The 22,915-nt window shown below is 41.5% G+C and overlaps 1 protein-coding gene across 3 annotated transcripts in view; it reads right to left on the bottom strand.

The window, feature by feature from the left end:
* TANC2 (tetratricopeptide repeat, ankyrin repeat and coiled-coil containing 2) overlaps nt 1-22,915 on the bottom strand; it is a 321,540-nt gene that overhangs the window by 21,768 nt on the left and 276,857 nt on the right. For all 3 annotated transcript variants that reach the window (XM_037070369.1, XM_037070370.1, XM_037070371.1), the window contains 5 exons: nt 20,000-20,108; nt 12,718-12,840; nt 11,940-12,176; nt 7,413-7,598; nt 2,585-2,678 (listed from right to left, as the gene is read on the bottom strand). In XM_037070369.1, coding sequence (XP_036926264.1) covers nt 2,585-2,678; nt 7,413-7,598; nt 11,940-12,176; nt 12,718-12,840; nt 20,000-20,108 — 749 coding nt within the window. The remainder of the gene's footprint in view (nt 1-2,584; nt 2,679-7,412; nt 7,599-11,939; nt 12,177-12,717; nt 12,841-19,999; nt 20,109-22,915) is intronic.

The raw sequence follows: 22,915 nt of genomic DNA, 5'->3' as shown, positions 1-22,915 counted from the left end.
AAAGGAAAGCAGGGAGTGGTGAACAGCCTTGGCACCTTAATTGCTTTTCTTTTGTGCTGTTCCATAAAAAGTCTGTGAACAGCCTGTGGGATGAGAAGGGGTCAGCCAGATGGTGAAAGCTGAAAGTAGGCAGATGCCATCTGGAAGGATAAGAGCCTGCAAAACGGGGATAAAGGCAACCTGGATAGTCTAGTGATCTGCTTTTAGAAAATCCCGTATGTAAAAATGACATCTCAGTTAATATTCCATGATATGCTAAGATAAAGTTCATTGATTCTAAGATGCACTTTTCCCCCTTCACTTTTTAACACCTCTGAAGAGGGAATGCATCTTACAACTGACATGATAATAAAGAATCGTGTCAGTTTAATAGGCAGAATTTTTTTTTGTAGTGGCATATAACATAATAATTATATAGTTTCTTGTAGTAGTGTCTTAGATTCAATACAGTAAGTGGTACAGATGGTCAGAGACATCATATTTTCCTCCGGTGAAAATTACGTTGTCTAGGCCAGGGCTGATATGGGACACCAACCAGCTGGCTGGAGGTCATATCATTCCCTATACAAGGGAAACATATATAAGACTTTGCCTTTGGAAGAAACATCACAATTCAATGGATCATTATAAATTTGAAATGATCATGTGTTGTAAGTTAGAAAGGAGCATGTATACTTAGTAAGGCCATCACTATGGACAGAGGAGCAACTCAGTCTATTCACTAGTGGTGAATTGCTGGAACTTTTTTATATAGCAAAGACATTATTTCCCTCAAATTTTCCTGAGGTCAAATAACTTTTTATAGATCTATAAGTTACATTACAAATGCATTTCATTCTATCCAATATTTAAATAGCATTTTATGTTTATAGTGCTGAAACAATTGCAAATGTTTTATGTTTTATAATGTTGAAATACCAAATTAAATACAACATAATTCTGATTATAAGTAAATTGATAGGAAGCTTTGACTTTTTACAATCTTGAGATATGATGCATGTGTAAGACAATGTAACAAACTTTACTGCACACTTTAAAGTATGAAATGTTTTAAAAGTCCTGAGACTATGAAGTTTTATCCTAATAATTTATAGTGATAAAATAAGTCTTCTACTTAGTTCACACCCTTCTTGAACATTTTTTAGGAATTCTTTTCAGTACAGCACTAGAATATGTTTGATAATATGACTGTCGGTCTTGTAATTTCTAACCATCACCGTCATTGGACCACCACCCTTTTTGCGCTCCCTGGGAGTTATACGTACATGGCCTGATAGAAGTAGTCTGTTGAGAGGCATGGCGATACTGTGCTGGGGAAGGTTTCGCTGTCAGGAGTGGTAAACCAGCACATCCCTTCTACAGCTCTAGGTCACAGTATGCTTACTCCAGAACTGCTGATGTCCTGGCCAGTCTGTTCCTCTCAGTCTGCCCTCTGGCTTCCCTCGGGGCGGGATCCCAGAAACAGCAGCTGTTTCCAGCTGTGCATTTTCCTTTAATCTGTCACAGACTCTTAAGTTTCAGCTGCCTGGCATCTGCTCCCTCTGGTCTTACAGAGGGAGGGATTGTTTGAGGAGCAAATTCCTGGGCTTTGGACCATTCTACATGATGTTAAGCCATGAAACCTATGTAAGATTTTTGCCATGGATGGAAACACCACAATTCAGTAGGTAATTATAAGTTTTAAATGAATTCAGTCTTTTCTTATTTTTAATAACACTCTGACACTAAGCAAAACACACAGCCTTCTTGTTTGGTAGACACTCTCCCTAAATTGGACATTTCAATGTTGGTCTCCTCCTCCTGGCAAATATGACACGTATCTGCGGTGACTCTACAGTCTTCGCTGCCCTGGTTTCATAAAAACACACAGAAGGTTACTAATGTTTTTCCAGATGTTCCAGTTCAGACTTGGAGGAATGACAATAATCATTTCCTGCAAAGGTCACAAGGAAGAGGCTTCTGCTTGTGTAGCGATACAGAAACTGCTTTGCTATGGACTGAGAGATGGCACAGGGCTGCGCTTTACAGGGTGGCACCTTCAATTTGCACCCAGATGCAGCCTGTCTCATACTGTGCCACATACCACTATGCCATGGTAACACTACCTAAACCAGAGGCATGGATAAAAATGTAACCTCCTGGTGTACAACTATAGGTGAAGAAAATGATTTTGATGGGAGGAATATTTATTCCTAACTGCTACAAGGATCACATAAAAAAAAAGAAGGGCTGCAACTATTTTCTATTCTGGTTTGGCACATTGTAAGGAAACTTTCAGTCTTTCAAAAATATTTGAAAGAGTGGGGGAAAGTTTTTTTTTTTTTTTTGAAAGAATACTCTGGTGCTAATGGTATGGAGAATCCAAAGGGAAAGAGGACTGGAAGAGGAAAACTGCTTGACATTCCACTTTGGCTGAATTGGTCTCAAATACAAAAGCCACCCAAGAGGTGCCTATGGTCTGCCGGAGACAAAATTGGGGTGGGAGATGCGGAGAGTAACTCCCCACAAACACAACACACACACACACACACACACACACACACACACACACACACACGAGAGAAGAGAGGGATATCCATAGTACCTGTCTCTCCCCAGAGACTGTCGAAGCTGTTGATCTGTGCTCGCTCCACTTCCTCTTCATCTTTTTCTGGAAGATCAAGTAGGTAGGAGACAATCTGAAACAAGAAGTTGTGTCAGCTCAAACTTCAGGTGGAAAACTATGCTACTGACAATAGCCTGTGAGGTTTGGAAGCCAGTTGGGTGCTGCAAGTGTTACGAGATCTCTTGTACGCGAAAGGAACAGAACTGCCTGTCCTCGCAGAGAGACCCAAAGCTGCCACGATGAGCGTTTGCTTCTGTCAGGTACGGTCTGCAAGTTTCTCCTGAACATAACTCACAGAGCACACGGTTTTTAAAAGCTGCATACTCCTCATATTTAAGTTAAAGAAGCAATCCCTCATCTTCCCAATACAAATACCAATAAATAAAGAGAAAGGAGACCAATCAACAAACAAAAGCAAAACAAATTTGGACAAAACTTAAGGCCTGTATTTTTTCAGAGCAGAGTGATGGTTTTTTTAGTACCAGGACAGTTTGGGGGACAGTGAAGGGAGAATGGGCACTAACAACAAAGGAAAGTGACAGCTGTTTTCAGGAATTTGACTGTAGAAAGAGTTAAAAAAAGAGCCTCTCAGAAATGACACGAATTCCCATTTTACTTAATATCCCCTTGGTGACATATGAGGTCAGCTGACAGTGTAGCTGCATCACTGAAGCAACTCATCCCTGAAGTGGTGAGCTGAACTGTACTGGTCCGTGAAAAATGACCATTAAATTCTCGGGAATTTTTCAGGACCACTGTTTAACAAAGATGTTAATTAAAAATTAAATCATATTGAAAATAAAAGTTAAAAAATAAAATCTCATAGTTTCCTGATTATTTAACTACATTTTATAATTATCTATGCTCTTGAGATTATTTCTTTATGTCTACAGGATGGCAATATCATACAATGGCTATTGTGTGTCTCCTCCCAACTCTGTGTGCAGTGACGTCACACTATAGCCTGAAATCGGCCATGGTGGGAGAATCTGCACCCTGGAAACTGGCAAGCATTACAAATCAGGATGTGATTTATGCTGAAGCTGAAAGAACTTCCAGTTCAATAAGTATAATTTGCATGAGGGTGAGAAGTAGTTTAACAGTAGATCACATATCAGATTTAGTGACAATAAGATTACTGGGAAAAGAGTTACTAAATTGGGATACAAACTCCATTTATCAAATCATGGTTGCAACCACAGGTCAGCTATGATACGAATTTAGAAAACATTAACATAAGCATTCAATTAAGAGTATTGTATATCTCATTATTTATAAACTGTGTGATACATATTCTTAATATCAGTTAAATTTATAAAAATTGAAGTACGGTCATGCATTGATGATAGGGATGTGTTCTGGGAAATGTGTTATTGGGTGATTTTGTCTTTGCCTGAACATCACAGGGTTCACTTAATACAAACCTACTACATACCTAGGCTACACGGTATGGCATATTGCTCCTAGGTGAGAAACCTGCACAGCACATTACTGTACAGAATACTATAGGCAACTGCAATACAATGTTAGGTATTTGTGTATCTCAACACTGAAAAGGTACAGTAAAATACTACATAAAAGATAAAATATGGTGCACCTGTAGAGGCACTTACCATAATGGAGCTTGCAGGACTCAGAGTTGCCCTGGGTGAGTCCGTGAGTGAGTGGTGAGTGAATGTGAAGGCCTGGGACATCACTACTGCACACTTAGTAATCACTGTACATTTAATGCTACACTAAATTAAACAGAATATTTTTCTTTCTTCAATAATAAATTAACCTTAGCATAACATTTTAACTTCATAATTTTAAAATAACTTTTGACTTATATTTTCAACATTGTAACTGTACAAAAATTTTCCTTTATGTCCTTATTTGATAAGCTTTTTTCTATTTTTAAAACATTTTTTGTTGTTGTTAAAAACTAAGACATGAACACACACATTAGCCTCAGCCTAACAGGGTCCGGATCCTCTATGTCACTGTCTTCCACCTCCACTGCTTGCTCTATGGGAAGGTCTCAGGGACAGGAACGTGCATGAAAATGTCACCTGCTATGGTAATAACGCCTTCTTCTGGAATACCCCCTGAGGCACTTCTTGAGGACCTATCATTCTTTTCAGAAATTATGTTCCTGGTGGTTTGCTTGGTTTGTTACTTTTTTCCCACCACAGACTGGCTTACAAGCAGATAATGCACTATTAATGAAAACTTTTTGATGTTGGGGTCCATTATTTTTAAACTTTTAAAGGAGTTTGTTGAGGTCTGCAAAAGCTTCTGCTAAACCTTCACTGTGAATTTTCTTGGGGTTCTTCTTTTTCTCCTGCAGTATCTTTTTGTCTTGCCTCTTCTTCAGCTTTGTGTCCCTGTTCCAGTTCCAACACCTCCTCATTAGTCGGCTCCTGAGGAATCACCTGTGGGAGCTCCTCAACGTTGCCCTTACCCACACCAGGTTAAAGTGTTTGCCATCCCAACCACAACCTTGTTGATTTCTGCAACCCTCTCATCCTTGGCAAATCCTATGAAGTCAGGGACAAATATGTTGAGTGTCTTCTTCTAGATGCCATTCATATACTCCTTGGTGACACCACCCCAATCCAAAGCGAGGGTTTTAATGCAGTTCTAGATGTTATTATCCTTCCATGGGTGCCTCAGTGTCTTCCTCTCTTGCAGCAATAGCCTGGGCAAAGGTCCTCCTTAGGAAGCAGGTCTTAAAAGCTACTGTAACTCCTCCATCCATTGCTGAATGAGAGAGGTGGTATTTGGAAGGAGAACACCACTTTGATATTGGGATGAAGATCACCAACAGGAGGAGGATGCCCAGTAGCATTACTATAGTAAGCAAAATCTTGAAAGATATATTATGCTCTGAACAGTACTTCTCCATTTCTCTGGCACTGCAATTCAGGGGGCATCCTGGAAGAGGAGTTGGGTCATCCATGACTTCTTATTGATATGCCTGAAGGCCCTGGGGTTCTCACTGTGCCAGATTACAAAGGGTTTTCAATTTGTGGCCTGTAACACTGCCCCCAAACAAGCCTATGGTCCTGTCCTTAAATGCCTTAAAACCTGGCACTGACTTGGCCTCCTTACGTATGAAAGTCCGTTCAGGCACTCCTTTCCAGAATAGCGAGATTTCATCCATATTGAAAATCTGGCAAGTAATTTTCTTCCACAATCACCTTATCTAGTTTCCAAAAATTCCTCTGCTGCCTTCACATCAGCACTCACAGACTCAACACTCACTTTCAACATGTACTGAATAACGATTCTTGAATCATTTAAACTACAGAGTAAATTCATCATCGTAGTTGGGCCCCACCTCTTCTTTCGACATTGCAAACACACATTTTGCTTCGGCCATGATCATCATGGTGCCGAGAGGGATACATTTATGTGTCTGGTCTTCAATCCAGGTCATTAGAAATTTCTAGTCTTGTTGCCTTCAATGAAGCAGACCCTTAACAGCTTCCATCACTTTGATCTTCTTCTTAAAGCCTGCAACTATAGTGGAACGGGACAGGCCTGGTTGGGGAGCAATAAGCATCACTGATTTTCTACCGTCATAGTCCTTAATCACTTTTAATTGTTTCCAGGCCAATCACTTGATGTGCCCTCTACCTGGCAATGAAATTAGCAGTGAATTGAGGGGCCATAATGAGCAAAGCAACATGAGATTAAATCAAGCACAACTGAAAATGATGTTCTCGATCCACTGAATCAAAGAAGTGGTGGCGCAATAAACACAGGATATATGAGGCTGCTGCCGGAGTAACAGGCATGCTGTTTTACAGCCAACATTTTTATAAGTAAAAAGAGCACACTCTAAAGTAACGATAAAAATGTAGTATGCTAAATACATAAACCAGTAACATTTGTTTATTATCACTATCAAGTGTTATTACTGCACGGAATGGTACCTACTATAGTTTTACATGACTGACAGTGTGGTAAGTTTGTATACACGAGCATACCACAAACGCGTGAGTAACACGCCGCACTATGACATTACAATGGCTGTGATATCACTTGGTAATAGGAATTTTCAGCTCTGTTATCATCTTGTCGGACCACATTGGGTCTGTCATTGAGTGAAATGTCATTCATTATGTGGCACATGACTCTATGTACGCTCTCCCCCCTGACCCCCACTCCATTACACACCCCTCTCCAGAGCTGGTTGTTAACATTTCCTAGCATGCTACCAATTCCATGTATTTTGCCACTATATTATTACTATCAACAATAAATAAGTTAGCAAAAATACCATTTGTATGGTGCTTAACAATTTACAAAGTACCTTTCATATCAGCCTTGTAAAAAAGAATTTGTTAGACTCACTTTACTGATGGGAAACTTAGGTTCTCAGAGATTAGGTAAACTGCCCAACATCCAGAGCTAATGAACAGCGAAGTTGGGACTCAAACCTGGTCCTTCTGAGATTCTGAGAGGTGTGCTATCCCCATGCCACACTGCATGGGGGCACAGCTCAATAAATGACCCGTCTGAGCCTAGCGTCAGTGTCTGTTAAACAGGGTGGAAGGACGGGAAAAACTGGACTAGATAAATCCCAAGGTCCTTCCCAGCTCTCACATTCTGTGCTCATAATTCTAGGTACCCTTGCATTTCAGAATTGAAGTACTTCATGGAGTCTAATCTTCATTTTTCTCAGAGCAGTGATCAAAAAGTTAATTCACATTAATTAGGGTGGCAATTTTGTAATAATGTAACCCTTTTCTCCTGGTCTCCTATGTCCTTCAATACACAGATTGGGAAAAAACCCCAACCTTATCACCCGCTTTCTTACCTCAGTATAGCCCATGCTGGCTGCAGCAATGAGGGCCTGCTGGATGGCCTGGCTCTTCTTAAACACCCCTTGCTGCTGGCCGGCCATTGTCCAGTCACACTGAATCAAAAACTTGACCACCTCCAGATGACCTCGGAGTGCAGCATGGACCAACGCACACTGTCCATTCTTATCCAAGTGATCCACCTAAGAGAAGGGGACAGAGAAATCTGCGTGAACAAAGGCTTGTGGCTGTACTCCCAAACTCGTCACATCAGCCCACTGCACAGGACCGGACTACTAAGAGTCAGACCTTGCCAGGCCCTGAACCAATCAGGGAAAATTCAGAGGATATTCTCCGACTCAGGCTAAATCACCACCGAGCTGTAATAACTCTGGTAGACGCCCCTCTGGGGAGAACCTCGTAAGGTCAGGCTTTTGTTTTCACATCAAAAGAAACCAAAAACAAAACTCCCAGCTCCAGCTTTATTTTTCTTGAGGTACATTCTCCTTTGTCCTTAAATAGTTCTTTTCTGACCAAAATTTGAAAGACTTGCAGCTCTCTTGATACAAAAAGAATTTTTCTTTGAAATCATAAAAGAAAAACATTTTGAAGCTCAAACTTTTTTTGGTCTTCCAAAGAAGCAAAATATCTTATATCATGAATCACATTTGACCACCAAGCTTTGGCAAAGGCTACCTCTTTCCTCCAATGTGAGGGCAGAATCTCAAAAGATCTGGCCAAAATGGCTAGAGGTACTTGGAACTTAGTGCTAGACTAAGTTTCAAAAGCACTTTTTTTACAACTGCAGGGATGGTTACAAGTTCAGGCTGAAAGAAGAGCCTGATGAAGATCAATCTACTGGAGGTCCCTAGACATAAGTCTCAACAGATGAGCAGCCTTTTCCTACAGGCAGGCAGATTGTCTTCCAGCGGTAGTTAGAACACTTGAAACAGAGGTTCTTCATCTGATTTTCCCCAGCTTTAGGTCCACTCCGTAAACATTTGCTAAATGTTTACTGAATGCCTACTATCTCAAGGTACCACACAGAATAAAAAAGTAAATAAGATACTAAAATATAGATTCTGTGCTCAAGGATTTTCAAACAAGGTAGGGGAGATGTGACCAATATAACAGAAGTCTGTCCAACAAGGAAGCATATAATGTCATAAGGAAAGTAAACGTGCAATAAAATTTCAGAGAATTCCCAGCTAGAATCGGGAATGAATTCAGAGGGAAAGGTGCTATGGTCTGAATGTTCGTGCCCCCCACCCCCCAATAATACGTTGGCATCATGTTGGCATTTTAACACCCCCAAGGCAATGGCATTAGAAAATAGGGCCTTTGGGAAGTGACTAGGTCATGAGGGCAGAGCTCTCATGAATGGGATTAGGGCCCATACACAGAGCCCTCAAAAAGTGTGCACTCTCCCCCGTGCCATGTAAGGACACAGCGAGAAGGCTCTGTGACCCAGGCAGCTCCCACCAGACATCCAATGGGCTGGAGTTATGCTCTTAGGACTTAGCCTCTAGAACTGTGAGAAACAGATGTTGTTGATGACCCACTCAGTCTATGGTATTTTGTTATGGCAGCTCAAATAAACTAAGGTCTATCTCAACTCACTAAGCTAGGAAATGATTAATTCTAGTTTATATAAAGCTAGGGTATATAAAGGTGAGGTTTAAACTACAAAGTTGAGAAGGTCTTTTGGGACCAGAGCATGGATATTTTTGAATGCTAGGTTAAGTGGCCTGAATTTTGACCAGTAGGTAATGGAGAGTCATTGAGAATTTTCACGCTCAGAACTGTCTACTCAAAAACTCAGGGGATGAATAAAAGGAACCTTCGTTTCTTGGAGAAATGGTTGGTGTCAATGCTGGGGCAGTAATAGTGAAAGATAAGTTTGGAACATCTTGAGATGCCAAAAAATATGAATGTGCTGTTACAATAATGGGTGGGGGGATTTGAAAGGATACAGAAACCAACTTGAAGGAACTTCCAATGGTCAAATATGTGCCAATTTGAGCAAAATGAGTAAAAATATCAATGGGTCACAGGTCACAGTATAAAATCAATATCCAGGAATCCATCATGCTAGGAATAAATAAATGAATAAATGAAAACATGGGGGGAGAAGTAACAGCTCCTCTTACAATAGAAGTCCAGTGAATAAATGTTCAAGGAATGAAAGAAATAGAAAATCACTGTTAGGCAAACACCACAGCAACAAGTGATTCTCATTGCAGTAAGAATCACTGACAGATCCTGAAACTAGTGGACAAAAGCATGGGAAACAAAGTACCTGTCTACTCTCAAAGCATCTCCTTAAAAGATAATTCTAAATCAAAAAGGAAAAAAGAGTATGTTCATATTTGAGAAACGTGGAAGACACTAACCAAGCGACAGAAGTTAACATCCCTTGTACCTTATAAATGCTACATTAGTAAGGGCACAACATCATTTCTGTGGCATAATTGACAAAAGTACCTAAACTTAACCTAATGATGAGAAAGTATCAGACAAACTAAAATGGAAGAAGAACTTTCTACAAAAATAACTGGTGAGTATCCTTCATTATCTTCTTAATGCAGAAACCATGGGAGAGTGTGCAGATGAAGAAGACCAGAGGACAAAATCTTAGAGAACAGCTGCATTAGGAGAAGGAAGAGAGAAGAGCAACCAGAGAGGCAGGAGGGGTACCTGGGCAATGTGACAAGTTCCGAGAAGTGCAGTCAATACTGCCTAGAGGGTGAGAAGTGAGGAAAAGTTACTTTACTTGGTGATAGGCAGCTGTTAGTGACTCTTGAGAGAGTAGCTCCATTTGAATGGCAAGAGGTTGAGTATGTTCTTTTTAAAGACTATTATTTATTAGGCACTAAATGATATTAAAGAGATTTCATCTCTTTTTAAAAAGGCTTGCTTGTTTTTAATTCTCCAGCCGACCCTATTAATTCTTCTTCCAGAGGCAACAAGTGAGATTGAGAGGCTTCAACGATGTGTCCAGGCCCTCACAGAAAGTAGGTGTGAATGCAGGCTTCGGCCAAGTTGTGTCTGACTCCACAGTTTATGATTTTAATGACTTACCTCCTCTTTCTCTCATGGAAGCCAGATGACAAGTGGTTAAGGAGTACTAAGTAAACAGAGGTAGCAAGTAAAGGTGACTCTTGGGACAGGTGTGGTGGATATGGAAAGTAGGAGATGGGATGGTAGCTTCTGGTTAGCAGGAGAAAGGAAAATTTCTCCTTTGGGTTAGAGGAGACATTCAGAGGTTTGCAGAAACTGGGGGAGAGAAGATGAGCAAGTTACTGAGATAAAAAAAATACAGGTGGAGGCGACTGCTCTGGAAAGGAAAGACTTCCCTCTCTAAGGTAGAAGTGAAGGTGAGTGTGGGTAAGGCCTCGCAGCCTCTTGAGATGGAGGTACATTGAGATGCACTCAGTCTGAGTAACACAGGAGGCCAAGTAAGTGTGACAGGGTGTTGAGCACACAAACGACCCACACATCTGCTCGGGGGAAAACGAGAGATTAATAAAATGAGAGCTGGGCAGTATGAAAGACCGAAGCTGAGAGTGAAAACATGAATTCACAGCAACAGTAGTAAGGCCCAGTTATCATTCTGTTTCTTGAGGTGTTCATTCCAATGAACAGGGCTTTAGAGATGGACCATCACTGTGTCACTGTCAATATCTAAAGCTCTGGGATTTCACTGTGAGTCCCTGGTCCCAGGTCCCAAAAGAGTTTCAGGAGTCCCACTCTATTCTCTGGTAAAAACACTGGATACCTCAGAATGAGGTCATATGTATTACTTATATTTTGTTGCAAAACCACCAAAATCCTCAGTTTGTTTTCAGGACTGAATAAAATACCACAAGGCTACAATTTCTCCAGAGGCCTCCATTTCTGAGACCAGCACTTTTCTTTCCACCAATATTTTGATATTAAATTCTTTACACCAGTGGCTCTTAGGATCCTATAAAGCAAACACAATTTTTAAAAAAGTTTTCAGAGAATTAAAATACATGTGTACCAACGGCAGCACTTCTGAGTGCCTCTGGTCAGGTTGAGAATAAACAGAATCATCTTCTCCCCACCCCTCTCCCATGGCAATCTTCAAGGCTAGGATGAGAGAGTCTGGTCTCTGTCCTTATCTCTGTGGCTAACTTATCTTCTCTACACATGAAAGGCTGAGTCTGCGGGCACCATTCAGTTTAGACTTCCCACTGCAGTCTCCCTGCTCTTCTACTTCTCCTTCTTCACTTTGAGCTCAGTAGGGAATTTCTTGGTTGTTAGGTAGGGACTTTTTGTGACTGCTGATAATGAGGTTTCCTAAGTGCCCCTCAAAGGTTTTAGGACTATGTCCAGATGCAGCGTGGAACTGGCAGGCAAACACTGGGATGCACTCAGAGCTGTGCTCCCTTTGATCTGCTCCCTAATAAGGTTTGATGTGCTGCACCGAGATTCACGAGGTAACGCAGGAGATAAGGAAGATTGCAGCAGGAAGAAAGATAAAGGGAAGAGAGGAAAAGCAGCAATCAGGCAGCCATTACCTTGGCTCGTTTCTTGCACAGCAACACAACGATGCTCAGGTAGCCCGCTGCTGCGGCGTAGCCCAAAGGTGTCAGGCCACTTTCAGAAGAGGCATCCACATTGGCCCCAAACTCCAAAAGCAGGGCCACCATTTCTGTGTAACCGAGATGAGACTGGACACATAGGATCGGGGCATTATTTAAAACCTCTGTCCGGTAATTAATGTTGGCACCTCCCAAAATCAGCAGTCTGCTGACCTAGAAATACGTAAATAAGTAGAATACTCAGACAAATATTAGTCATATCCTTTTAGTCATCTTTTATTAAGTCACCTGGGACACCACAATAGTGCCTCGTAGCATTTAATAACTACTTTGTTTTCATAATTGTTGTGTGTTCCTTTTCTAATACCTTGTTTTTAGAAAGAAATGTCAAATGTCTATTTGCCTTAACTGCTCCGTAACTAAAGCAAATGCCATTTGTACCGTAGTGCTGAATACAGTCTACAACTAAGTTAACTGTTGGTCAGCAAAACTCCTACCAAGACAAAGGCTACTGGACTGACTGCGCCCCAGAAGCTGCAGGACCAGACCCTATAAATCAGCTTACAGAAGGCAGAAAGTCAACAGGCTTGGTCAATTTATAGAATAAAATATAACAATTTAAAATAAATTATCAATAAAAGGCTCATTGAAGACAATCTAAGGCAAGTCAAAGATCACTTAGCCACTTAAATGTCCTCTGAAGTTTGTTCTTCACAGTTAATTTTTTAATCTAATGTAATTTACATGCACTTACCTTTACATTTGGAGTGTAGAGATTTCGTAAAGACGCCAGTGCCATGGAGAGGCCCTCTGTGCTATAGGAGACCCAGAGGCCCTGGAGGATGGAAGATGATACGCCCACTTTTTTACTCAAACCCTGGAAAGAAATATTGAGACGATTCATTAGCCCAGCTAAGAGGCACCATCAGCAGTAAGTTAATGACCTCTGGGTTTGTGGTGCTACCAATGAGAGTAGAGTCTCACTCTAACAACGCCTGTGCCCGGCAAAACTACTGATGGGGACAAAGAGTTGTTGGGACCAGCTGAGCTAAATTCTGCCTTAGCCGTCTCTGGCAGCAAATCTATGTAATACCTCTCTCTCCTGCTATATCTGGATATAATTTCCCCCCACACCTTTTCTATTAGCCTTTTTGAATTAATCTCTTAAATTCAAGTTCGTAAAATATACATCCTGACACAGAAAACGCAACGTGATCACTGATCTCCATCTCCTGGCATTTCCCACCCCCCCTTACAATTACGTGGGCATATGACTGAATTCAGGCTAGTGAAACATGGGCAAAAATAACTTATCATGTCTGGACTTGGCCCCAAACCTGTGCGTTTCTCCACATTTTCTATTCTTCTGGAATGAGGATTCTGAGGCCCTTGGAAGTTTTACTATGAAGTGGAAGAAGCCTGCCCAATGATCTGTACTGAACTGCAAAGTAAGTGAGAAATAAACCTTTGTCCAGCCATAGAGGTTTTGGAGGTTTGTTACAGTAGCAAACCTCACCTTGACTCACATTGGCACACAGTACAATGATCATGTCTGTTTATCCTCAGGAAAACAACAGCATAGGTTTGACCACCATCAGCAACAAATCTTCTCTACTGACTGGCCCAAGTCAGTATGTGTACACACACACACACACACACACACTTTTAAATTCTATTGCTAGGGCAAGGCTCTCTCTCTCAGTCATCTTACCATTCTGCCAATAGCTGGGTCAGGTGAGTGAGTTAAAATAGGAAATCCCAAGGGCAAGAAGATATTAATAATGAAGTTTGAGACCTAATAAGTGGATCTGGGGAGGTATTCTTTTTAAAAACTTAAGCTACTATTGCTTGCTTTGTTCCTTGAAATGCAGATTGTTCTACTTATGTTCAAATCAGCAATGTTGTATTTAGCTTCTCTGAAAGATGTAGCAACTCACTCCTCTGCTTAGCGCCCGTAAATCTAGATTTAGTTTTCCTGAATGTAAGTTATCTTTTTTCTGTGTGACAACCCAGATTATTTCAGTTACTTAAGGTACCAGAGATGTTTTATTTTTTAAAATTACTTATCTGTCTATTTATTTTAGAGAGAGGGGGAGGGAGGGAGGGAGAGTAACATTGACGTGAGAGAGAAACATTGATCGGTTGCCTCTCACGCATGCCCCATCCGGGGTCTGGGCCCACAACTCAGGCAAGTGCCCCAACTGGGAATCTAACAGGCGACCTTTTGCTTTGTGGGATGATGGCCAACCAACTGAGCCACACCAGTCAGGGCATTTAGGGGACCAAAGACATTTTAAATGAAAGCGCCTAAGATGTTTAGAGAAAGGCTGGATATTCCCAGAATGTTGGGCTGTAATTTTTGCTCAAGGGAATTTAGGCAGACTTACGCTCTGGTAATAGTGGATCTGGACAGTTTGTACAAACATTTCTGCGAAGGACAACTCAAAAAAGCAGTCCACAATTTAAAAATCACCCTCCTTGAAGACATGGAAGGACTACCAGTCTGAGAAAAACTGCTGGGTGAAGATCTAGGGCAGAACAGAGCCAGGAGAGCAGTTCGGAGCTGCCCCACTGGGCGTGCTGCCAGCACTATGGAGTCACCCAGGGGTGTGTTCAACGCCTTTGGAATGAAACTGTTCCGTATGATACTGTGATGGGAGAGACATGAAAGTGTGTGTTTGGCAAAATTCATAGAACCACACAACACAGTGAATCCTAGTGTAAACTATGGGCTTCAGTTAGTAATATGTCAGTGTAGGCTCATCACCTGTAACAAATGTCCCACACCAGTGCAAGATGTTAATAATAGGGGAAAATGTGGTAGGGGGAGTGAGTATACGAGAACAATCTGTGTTTTCTATAAACCTAAACTTGCTCTAAAATTAAAACATTAACTAAAAATAAAAGCCTGGGTTATATACTCCAGAACAATGAATAATGACCTCTGGGAGCAAGGCTCAGAAATACATGTTTGTGTTTCAAGTTCCCCAGGAGAATCTAATGCACAGTAGTCCCCCTTATCTGCAGTTCTGCGGTTTCAGTTATTTGTGATCGACTGCAGTCTGAAAACAGTACATGGAAAATTCCAGAAATAAACAATTCGTAAGTTGAAGCTGTGCGTCACTCTGAGTAGCACGATGAAATCTTGCACTGTCTGGCTCTATCCTGCTGGGAGGTGAATCATCCCTTTGTCTCATGTATCCATGGTGCGCACACGACACCTGCCCGGTAGTCCCCGTGGCGGCTGCCATCATTACCAGATGGACCACGGCAGTGCTGCAGTGCTCGTGTTCAAGTGACCCTTCTTTTACTTAATAATGGCCTGAAACACAAGTGTGCTGGCTGGTGATTTAAATTATGTCACAGAGAGGCCATAAAGTGCTTCCTTCATGTGAAAAGGTGGAGGTGCTCAACTTAAAAAAAATTGTATGTTGAAGTTGCTAAGATCTACTGTAAGGACAGGTCTTTTTTTCTGTGAAATTGCTAAGAAGGAAAAAGAAACAGTGTTAGTTTTACTGTTGTATCTTCCACTGCAAAAGTTATGGCCACAGTGTGTGATAAGCACTTAATTAGGATAGAAAGGGGATTAAATTCGTGGGGGAAGACACTGAATGGAGAATGTGCTCTGATGGATGGCGATGTGTTGTGCCAGAAAAGACATCAGCAAGGGACAAGTGAGACCTGGCCATTTACTGAAAGTACGGGATGGTTACACAGATTCAGGAGTAGGTCTGGACTGAAAAATATAGAAATTATGAGAAAGGCTACATCTGCTGATGAAGAAGCTGCTACCACATCTCCAGTAGAAGTGAAAGGTTCTGTACTGTCTGTGGTTTCAGGCACCCACTGGGGTCTTGGAATGTACCCCTCAAGGACAAAGGGGGACCACTGCACAGCCAAAGTTGAACACCACTGATCTGGATCTCTCTTTTTTAAACATTTTATTTATTTATCTTTAGAGAGGAAGGGAAGGAGAGAAGGAGAGAAATATCAGTGTATGGTTGCCTCTCGTGAGTCCCCTGCTGGGAACTGGCCTGCAACCCAGGCATGTGCCCTGACTGGGAATTGAACTGCGATCATGTGGTTTGCAGGCCCGTGCTCAATCCAGTGAGAGCTGGATTGAGATCCTGCTCTGAGATCCAGAGCTGGATCTCTTGATAAATCTCAAATACACACAGTTATAAAAAGTATGATACTATTTATGCCAAGTTTAAAAATAATGAAATAATTCTGTACGTTGTTTATGAATACATATCTACATTGGAAAAGTACAAATGATGGATGAGAAGAACACACGTTAATTCAAGGGTAGAAACGATCTCTGAGAAGGGAGAGAAACGGGGTAAGAGGATACAAAGTAGGCTTCTGTTGTGCTTGTTACATTTTTGTTTCTTAAAAATAAAAAGATTTGAAGCAAACGTGGAAAAATCTTAACACCTGTTAAAAATAGTAGGTAATATTTGATTATCCAATTATCTGTGCTTTCTTATGTGTTTGAAATGTTTCATAATAAATTAAGAAAAGAGGGGAATGGGGACATCTCTTCCTGAGGTGTGAAAAAGAGGCAGGAATTGTTGGTGATATAGACTGATTTATCAGTGAGAGGACAGTAGTTAAAGGAAGTCACACTCAATGGCTTTATTTTTTTCAATAACTCATAAGTCAGGCTGTTTGTTTAACCAGTTAATTTGGTTAAGAGCTAGAAGGAAAAAAAATGGGAAAAAGAGCTGAGTAAGAATAGTCCTTGGTAAATGAACTTCCACTAAACGGTCGAGTAAGTGGATCACAAAGCAGCACTGAGAGTCCAGTGAGGCTGGAGCAAACACCTGGGCACTAAGCCTGGAATACAGAGCGAGGGCCCAGGGTTTGTAGCATTAGCTCTATTCGTACCACGAACCTGCTTGTCTCCTGATTTCCTCTGCTTGGTGGGGTGGCCCTTTGCCCCTATGCTGTTTGGGAGGAAAGAATTTCAGTTTGATCGAACTCAGCTTGACAAAGGTGACAGGCAGGTTCCATTATTAAGCAGGATGTAGCAAAATATCCAAGTGTCTCAAATGGATTATTACTCTTCTTATCCTGGCCATGTTTTGTTATAATAAAAGGATCCTGGTAAATAACTGGAATGGTGCCTTTTATTGTAGAGAAGGGGTTGGCAAACCATGGCCCAAGGCCAAATCCAGCTTTCCACCAGTTTTTATGAATCATGTTTTACAAGAATACAACCACACCCACCCGTTTTTTTCTGTACTGTCTCTAGCTGCTTTTGAGCTACAATGGCAGGTTTAAGTGGTTTCACCAGAGACTCGGTGGACTGCAAAGCCATATTGGCTAATCACTGCTATAGAGGATGCTATGAATCTCTGAAGTGAAAGGGTGATATTACCATCTAAAATTTATGCTTGTTAATAAGTTTTATTGTCAGGAAAGGGATTTTTATTAATAATTTGAATCATAAAGCTTTGTATTAGATATATGTCTAATACTTTGCATTTTATTATGTACCTTTCATATTTTATATGTATGATCCTTACAACAATCCTGAGAGATATTGTTACCATTTTACAGCTGAGAGAGAAAACTGAGATTGCTTAAGGTAAATGGCAGAGTCTGTACTTGAACCCATGCCTTCTGGTTGATGTCAAAGGATCTTCTTTCTACCTTTTAGGTGTCTTCTTACAGCATTTCCCCCCCGGCCAGTAGTTCTGGCAAGAAATGCTAGAGGACTGACCAAGCGAAGGAACATTTTAGAAGGCAGCATTTAGGGAGCTAACTGTAAGAGCACTCTGAAATCCTTCCAGTGAGTAGATCCAAACCAGTGAAACACCTTGCCCCACAAACTAGACGGAAACATCTCTGGCCACAATTCACAAACACCCAGAGAAGTGAAATCTACAGAGGTAAAACGTAGATGGGTGGTTGCCAGGAGCTGGGGGAAGCATGTGGAGTGACTTCAAACAGGCACGAGGTTTCAATTCAGGATGACATAAAGGTACTAATAGTGATGACAGTCACACAACTCTAAATACACTACAAGTCGCTTAAAATGGGCAAATTTTACGGTCTATAAATAATACATCAGTAAAGCTGTCAGAGGCAAAAAGAATGAAATGGGCTCCATAGACAGCCAAATCTCCAGAATTACAGACCCCCAACCTCCTATTTTTAGAGGGATTAGTGGTATTATTTGTAATTTTTCCCAAAGAAAGATAAAATAAGGGAAATTTAAAATTAATTGGAAAGAAACAAAAATTAGAGTACATATCACTGATGATTAGAAGGTCTAAGTACTACTGGTTATAAGCACAGAAACGGTTTTTGCCTTTTCATAACCTCCAGTTGAAGGGCACTGAGAATTCCAGCAGTCTGGGAGAAGCTAACACCTAGCAGCAGGGAGCACCCCACATTTAAAAGACCCTAAAAATGCAGCATCAGGAAAACCACAGTCAGAGACTGCACTCTCCGGCTTGCAGGCATGTCAACACCTATGTGGTACACCCGGGCATTTATGGCCTGAATCACACAGGGAGCCAATCTTATCTCAGGCAACCACGTTGTCTGTAGCAACATAAGATAAAACTGTGTCAGTGACAGGGCTGTACGGTAAATGGAGGTCTCCGTGTGCTGGATAAAATCACAGTGAGTCAAACAAAAGTTCGTATCATTTATCTGTTAGTGTGGTGCTTATTTTATGGCACAGAAAAGACCGGATAAATTTCTTTGCATCTAATACCAGGTGGGTGGTGATACTACAAGGTTAAGCCTTTAAAGTGCTGGTGCTTAAAAGTTAGGTTTCCTATCCAACTGAAGGATAATGACCTCAGAGTTTGTCTAAGTAGCAGATACTTTTTGGTCCATTTGAAACTGGAATGAGCCACCTTACCTGTTATTTTAGTCCTACTCTGCTCCCGCTGAGTAAGGTCACTGGGTAAGGTCATTTTTAGTACAGTGATTTGTTAGATAAGACAATTATGATTTAAATAAAGGACCTGTAACTGTGGGTTCATGTTTGTCTATCTGATGAACAGCCTTCTTTAGCTGTGTGCTTATATGCTGGGAAGAATTTGCTAGGCTCTTGGAGTTGTCCTTATTGCCATCTTTCTCTCTGAAGAGAAATACTTTATCTTTAACAGTATCTCCTGGAGGAAGCCCGACCCAAAGAACTGTTTAAGATACTTGCATCTCTCAATCCTGAGTCAGGAAAAGGAGTCTGAAGAGATTGTAGGGACTGGGAGTAGCAGACTTCTAGCAAACTGTGGGCTAGAAAAACCAGGAGAACATTTCTCCCTCGACCTTTGCGTTTTTACCCCATACTACTATCAACACTATAACTTCCTCGAGGTTAGGGGCTGTATCTTTCTTGCTTTTGCAGCACTAGGATCTGAGACAACGCCTCGGTCAGAGCTGAGCACACGAATGCACACGTGCACAAACAGTAACGACACACCCTCCTCTGGGCCCCCCATTCTGGCCTCGGAATGTTGAGAGAGGGGAGCTGATGCTACAGAGTACTCAGAAGTTTTGAAACTATTGGGAGAAACACTGAGATTATAAGAGAGAATGGGAGAAGGAAGAAGCTCAAAGGAAGGTTTTGTTGGTTCCAGACAGTTTGAAAACCGCAGCACTAGGAGTATTAAAATCTTCACTAAAAGAATTATATGGAAATTGAAAGTATAACTGCTCTCGGTGACTCTTTTAAACACTGTGAAAACCTGCAAGTGATTGCGACAATGTGACTCCTCAGGAGCTCGTCGGTCATACATGGAATATGCACGTGCACATTGCTCACCTAAATGATAACACACGTACATTTCCTGGAAAGCCTAACCATCGCTAAACGGGGAGATGACAAATGTGGTTTTCTTTCTAAAGGCCTAGGGAGGAACAGGCCATACATTTTTAGGAGATGGACCAACTCTGCAACAAAATAATTTCAGAAAGTAAGGACTACACTGAAATAACAGTAGCTTCATAAACACAGCATTAAGGAGATCTCTGCTGTAGAAGGAAAGAAAAAAGCCTCCGACTTCTCTAATTACCTTAAAAATGTGTGCTTTGAGGATGTGATGTCCCAGTTCAATAGTCTGCTGTCGGTTTAGTTTTCCCTCTTGGCGGGAAAACCAGAAGGCAAGTAATGTGTGACCACTCCTGCAAAGAAAAGGAGACTCGTTTTAGAAGCATTAGTGCCCCAGTTCTGCTTTGGTGGGAGGCTGTGCAGGTCTAGCCATGCCTCCAACAAAACTCTGCCTCATTCAACCAGTTTCTTAAGGGAGGACACCTGCTACTGGGCAACAAGAGGCTACTGGAAGGTTCCTAGCTTTTACCAGCCCTTTACCCAAATCACACATGTGAATATCACAAAATGTCATTTCTAGTTCACTTCCACCCACCCCCGACACAGATGACATTAAAAGATTTTCATTTTTATTTTCTGTCTCTGTCAACTAGTCTTCTTTCACCCATGCGTTAAATGTCAGTCCTCCTCAGGATCTCGCCGGTCCTCTGGATGAGCTCACCCATCCCCAGGTGCCTTCACCACCATCTGCATCCTCTATCTTCTTCCCTAGTCAGGCTTCTCAGCCTTAGATCCACATACACCCAACTGCTTACTGGATTTCTCCACTTGGAGGTCCCAGACTGTATTAACAACCTCTCCCCCAATACGTCTTCTCTGATCAGCAGCTACCCTGCTCCTCCAGTAGAGAAAAAGGCGTACTTCCTTCTCAGAACTGGGAGGCGGTATACCTCTTGCACAGTGTCTACCACACTACTCGTGGGCTTTCTTCTACGAAACAGCAGTTTCCTGGTGGCATCCACTTCTCCCTATCTCCGTAACAGATCCCTAATCTGTTACGAAAGGGAAAACCCCTTTTCTGCCTCTGCATGTTGTCTTATGGGCACGTGATGCCCCGAACTACTCCAGCCCTCTTGTAACCAGGTGGCAGCTGGCCTAGCACAAAGCCAAAGGAAGCACTAAGCTGAGAGAACTTCAGAAAAAAAGCCTGAGCCCTGACTGTACAGCATTACAAGTTGCCCTAATTTTGGATTTCTTGTTATATGAAGTAATAAATTCATTATTTAATCCATTTGAATTGGAATTTTCTATTTCTTCCATCTCAAAGCATCTAACAAAATACTCTTTGAAGTGCGAATGTATGTATGGGTATATGTGTGTATATCTAGGGTTATGTGTGTATTCTCTTTACACTTGTGACAGAAATTCTGACTTTTATGTATTCTCCAGAGTGCCTAAAGCATATTGCGTATAAAAATTCCCCACACATTTTGGGAAGCAGAAGAAATCTGGGCATTAAAGAATGGACACCGGATCACCTTCAGGATGCACCGTCCTACTGCGCCAGCTCCAGCCTGTAGAACTGCGGACACTAAGACCTGCCTCCTGAGTCCTGCCTGGTCAGTGGTCGGCAGGGTTCCTTTGCCACTGGTAGCCCAACCCTGCTAGTCCTTTCATTCGAAGGGTCATAGACAAGTGAAGTGAACCCAAGACCTCAGTTTCAAATCCAATGAGTTAATCCAACAGGAGGAAAAAGCAGCGAGTGAATTTTTGTTGGCCACACTTCTCTGAAAGGAGGCCCAGGTGTCTCCTGGATGGTTTCCTTTCACACTGAACACTGGCCACTCTGCCAGGCCTCACCTTTGATATCTCACTGAAGCCTGAAAAACAAACACATTCTTCATTTCTTTTTAAATTTTTTTTCATTTTTTTCGGCTTCAGTGAAGAACCTGGAGAACAGGGGATGGGAGAACTCCCATCTTACAGGAATCATCTCCGAGAGATTTCATTCCAATAAGATTAAAAAAAAAGTTCTGCCATGTTCTAATCTGGAGCCTCACAATTTCCAAATTCTGGTAGTTATTTGGTGGGGTAAGTTTAACCGTAATGGAAGGGGGTTATTTAACTGAGAGAGTGTCTCAGACAAGTGCAGCCTCATGGAACCACCAGTATCGTCTGAGGGTATGAGCCCAGGTTATCTCACACTCACAAAATCTGGAAATTGCTACTGAACTTTTATTTATCCCTTTAAAGCCCTATTTAGTTGATAGGCTATTTTATAGAGCATAGGTGGGTCAGAATATTTTACAGAGTGCATTTATAAAGTGCCCTATTTCAAGTNTCAGACAAGTGCAGCCTCATGGAACCACCAGTATCGTCTGAGGGTATGAGCCCAGGTTATCTCATACTCACAAAATCTGGAAATTGCTACTGAACTTTTATTTATCCCTTTAAAGCCCTATTTAGTTGATAGGCTATTTTATAGAGCATAGGTGGGTCAGAATATTTTACAAGGTGCATTTATAAAGTGCCCTATTTCAAGTTCTCAAAATCCTACCCAGTTATTAACGCTGAAATTAGTGCAGCCCCTCTGGTATAAGAACTGTACTTGAAGTAGCTCATCCATGGCTGTGCAGAGTGACTAGGACTGAATCCAGGCCTCTGATCTACTACCTATGCTTCAGGCTGTTAATGAGAACCCATGCCATTCAGAATTAAGGAAAAAAGGTCATATCTGACAAAGAAATGAATTTTCAGTTAGATACAAAATTGACTTTGCCCTAGTGCTTTTATTTTACTACCACAACTAAGACATCCTGGTAAGACGTTTGCATTTCTCTAGTACACATTTCAGCTAGCTACACATAACAGTGCTTGTCTTGTTGTTGCTGATCAGGCACTCAGGAGAAACAAGAAGCAATACAGGCCAAGGGAAAGATGAAGGAGACACAGCAGTTCATTTCTTTTTGGATACAAGCAAACTACATTACCAATAAAAGAATGACTCTGATCTGTTCACTGGACTCAAAGCTTGTAGTGTTCAGGACATAAAGGGTAAAAGCAATTTACATTATATGCTGGCATTTCCATTTGTACCTTACTGTTCTGATAACATATGTGGGAGAGGAAATAGGGGGATAAATGTTAATGGAAAAAAATA

This window comes from Sturnira hondurensis, unplaced genomic scaffold (assembly GCF_014824575.4).
Source record: "Sturnira hondurensis isolate 20B ecotype Veracruz unplaced genomic scaffold, ASM1482457v3 Scaffold0018728, whole genome shotgun sequence".
NCBI lineage: Eukaryota > Metazoa > Chordata > Mammalia > Chiroptera > Phyllostomidae > Sturnira > Sturnira hondurensis.
This window is presented reverse-complemented; position numbering and strand designations above follow the sequence as displayed.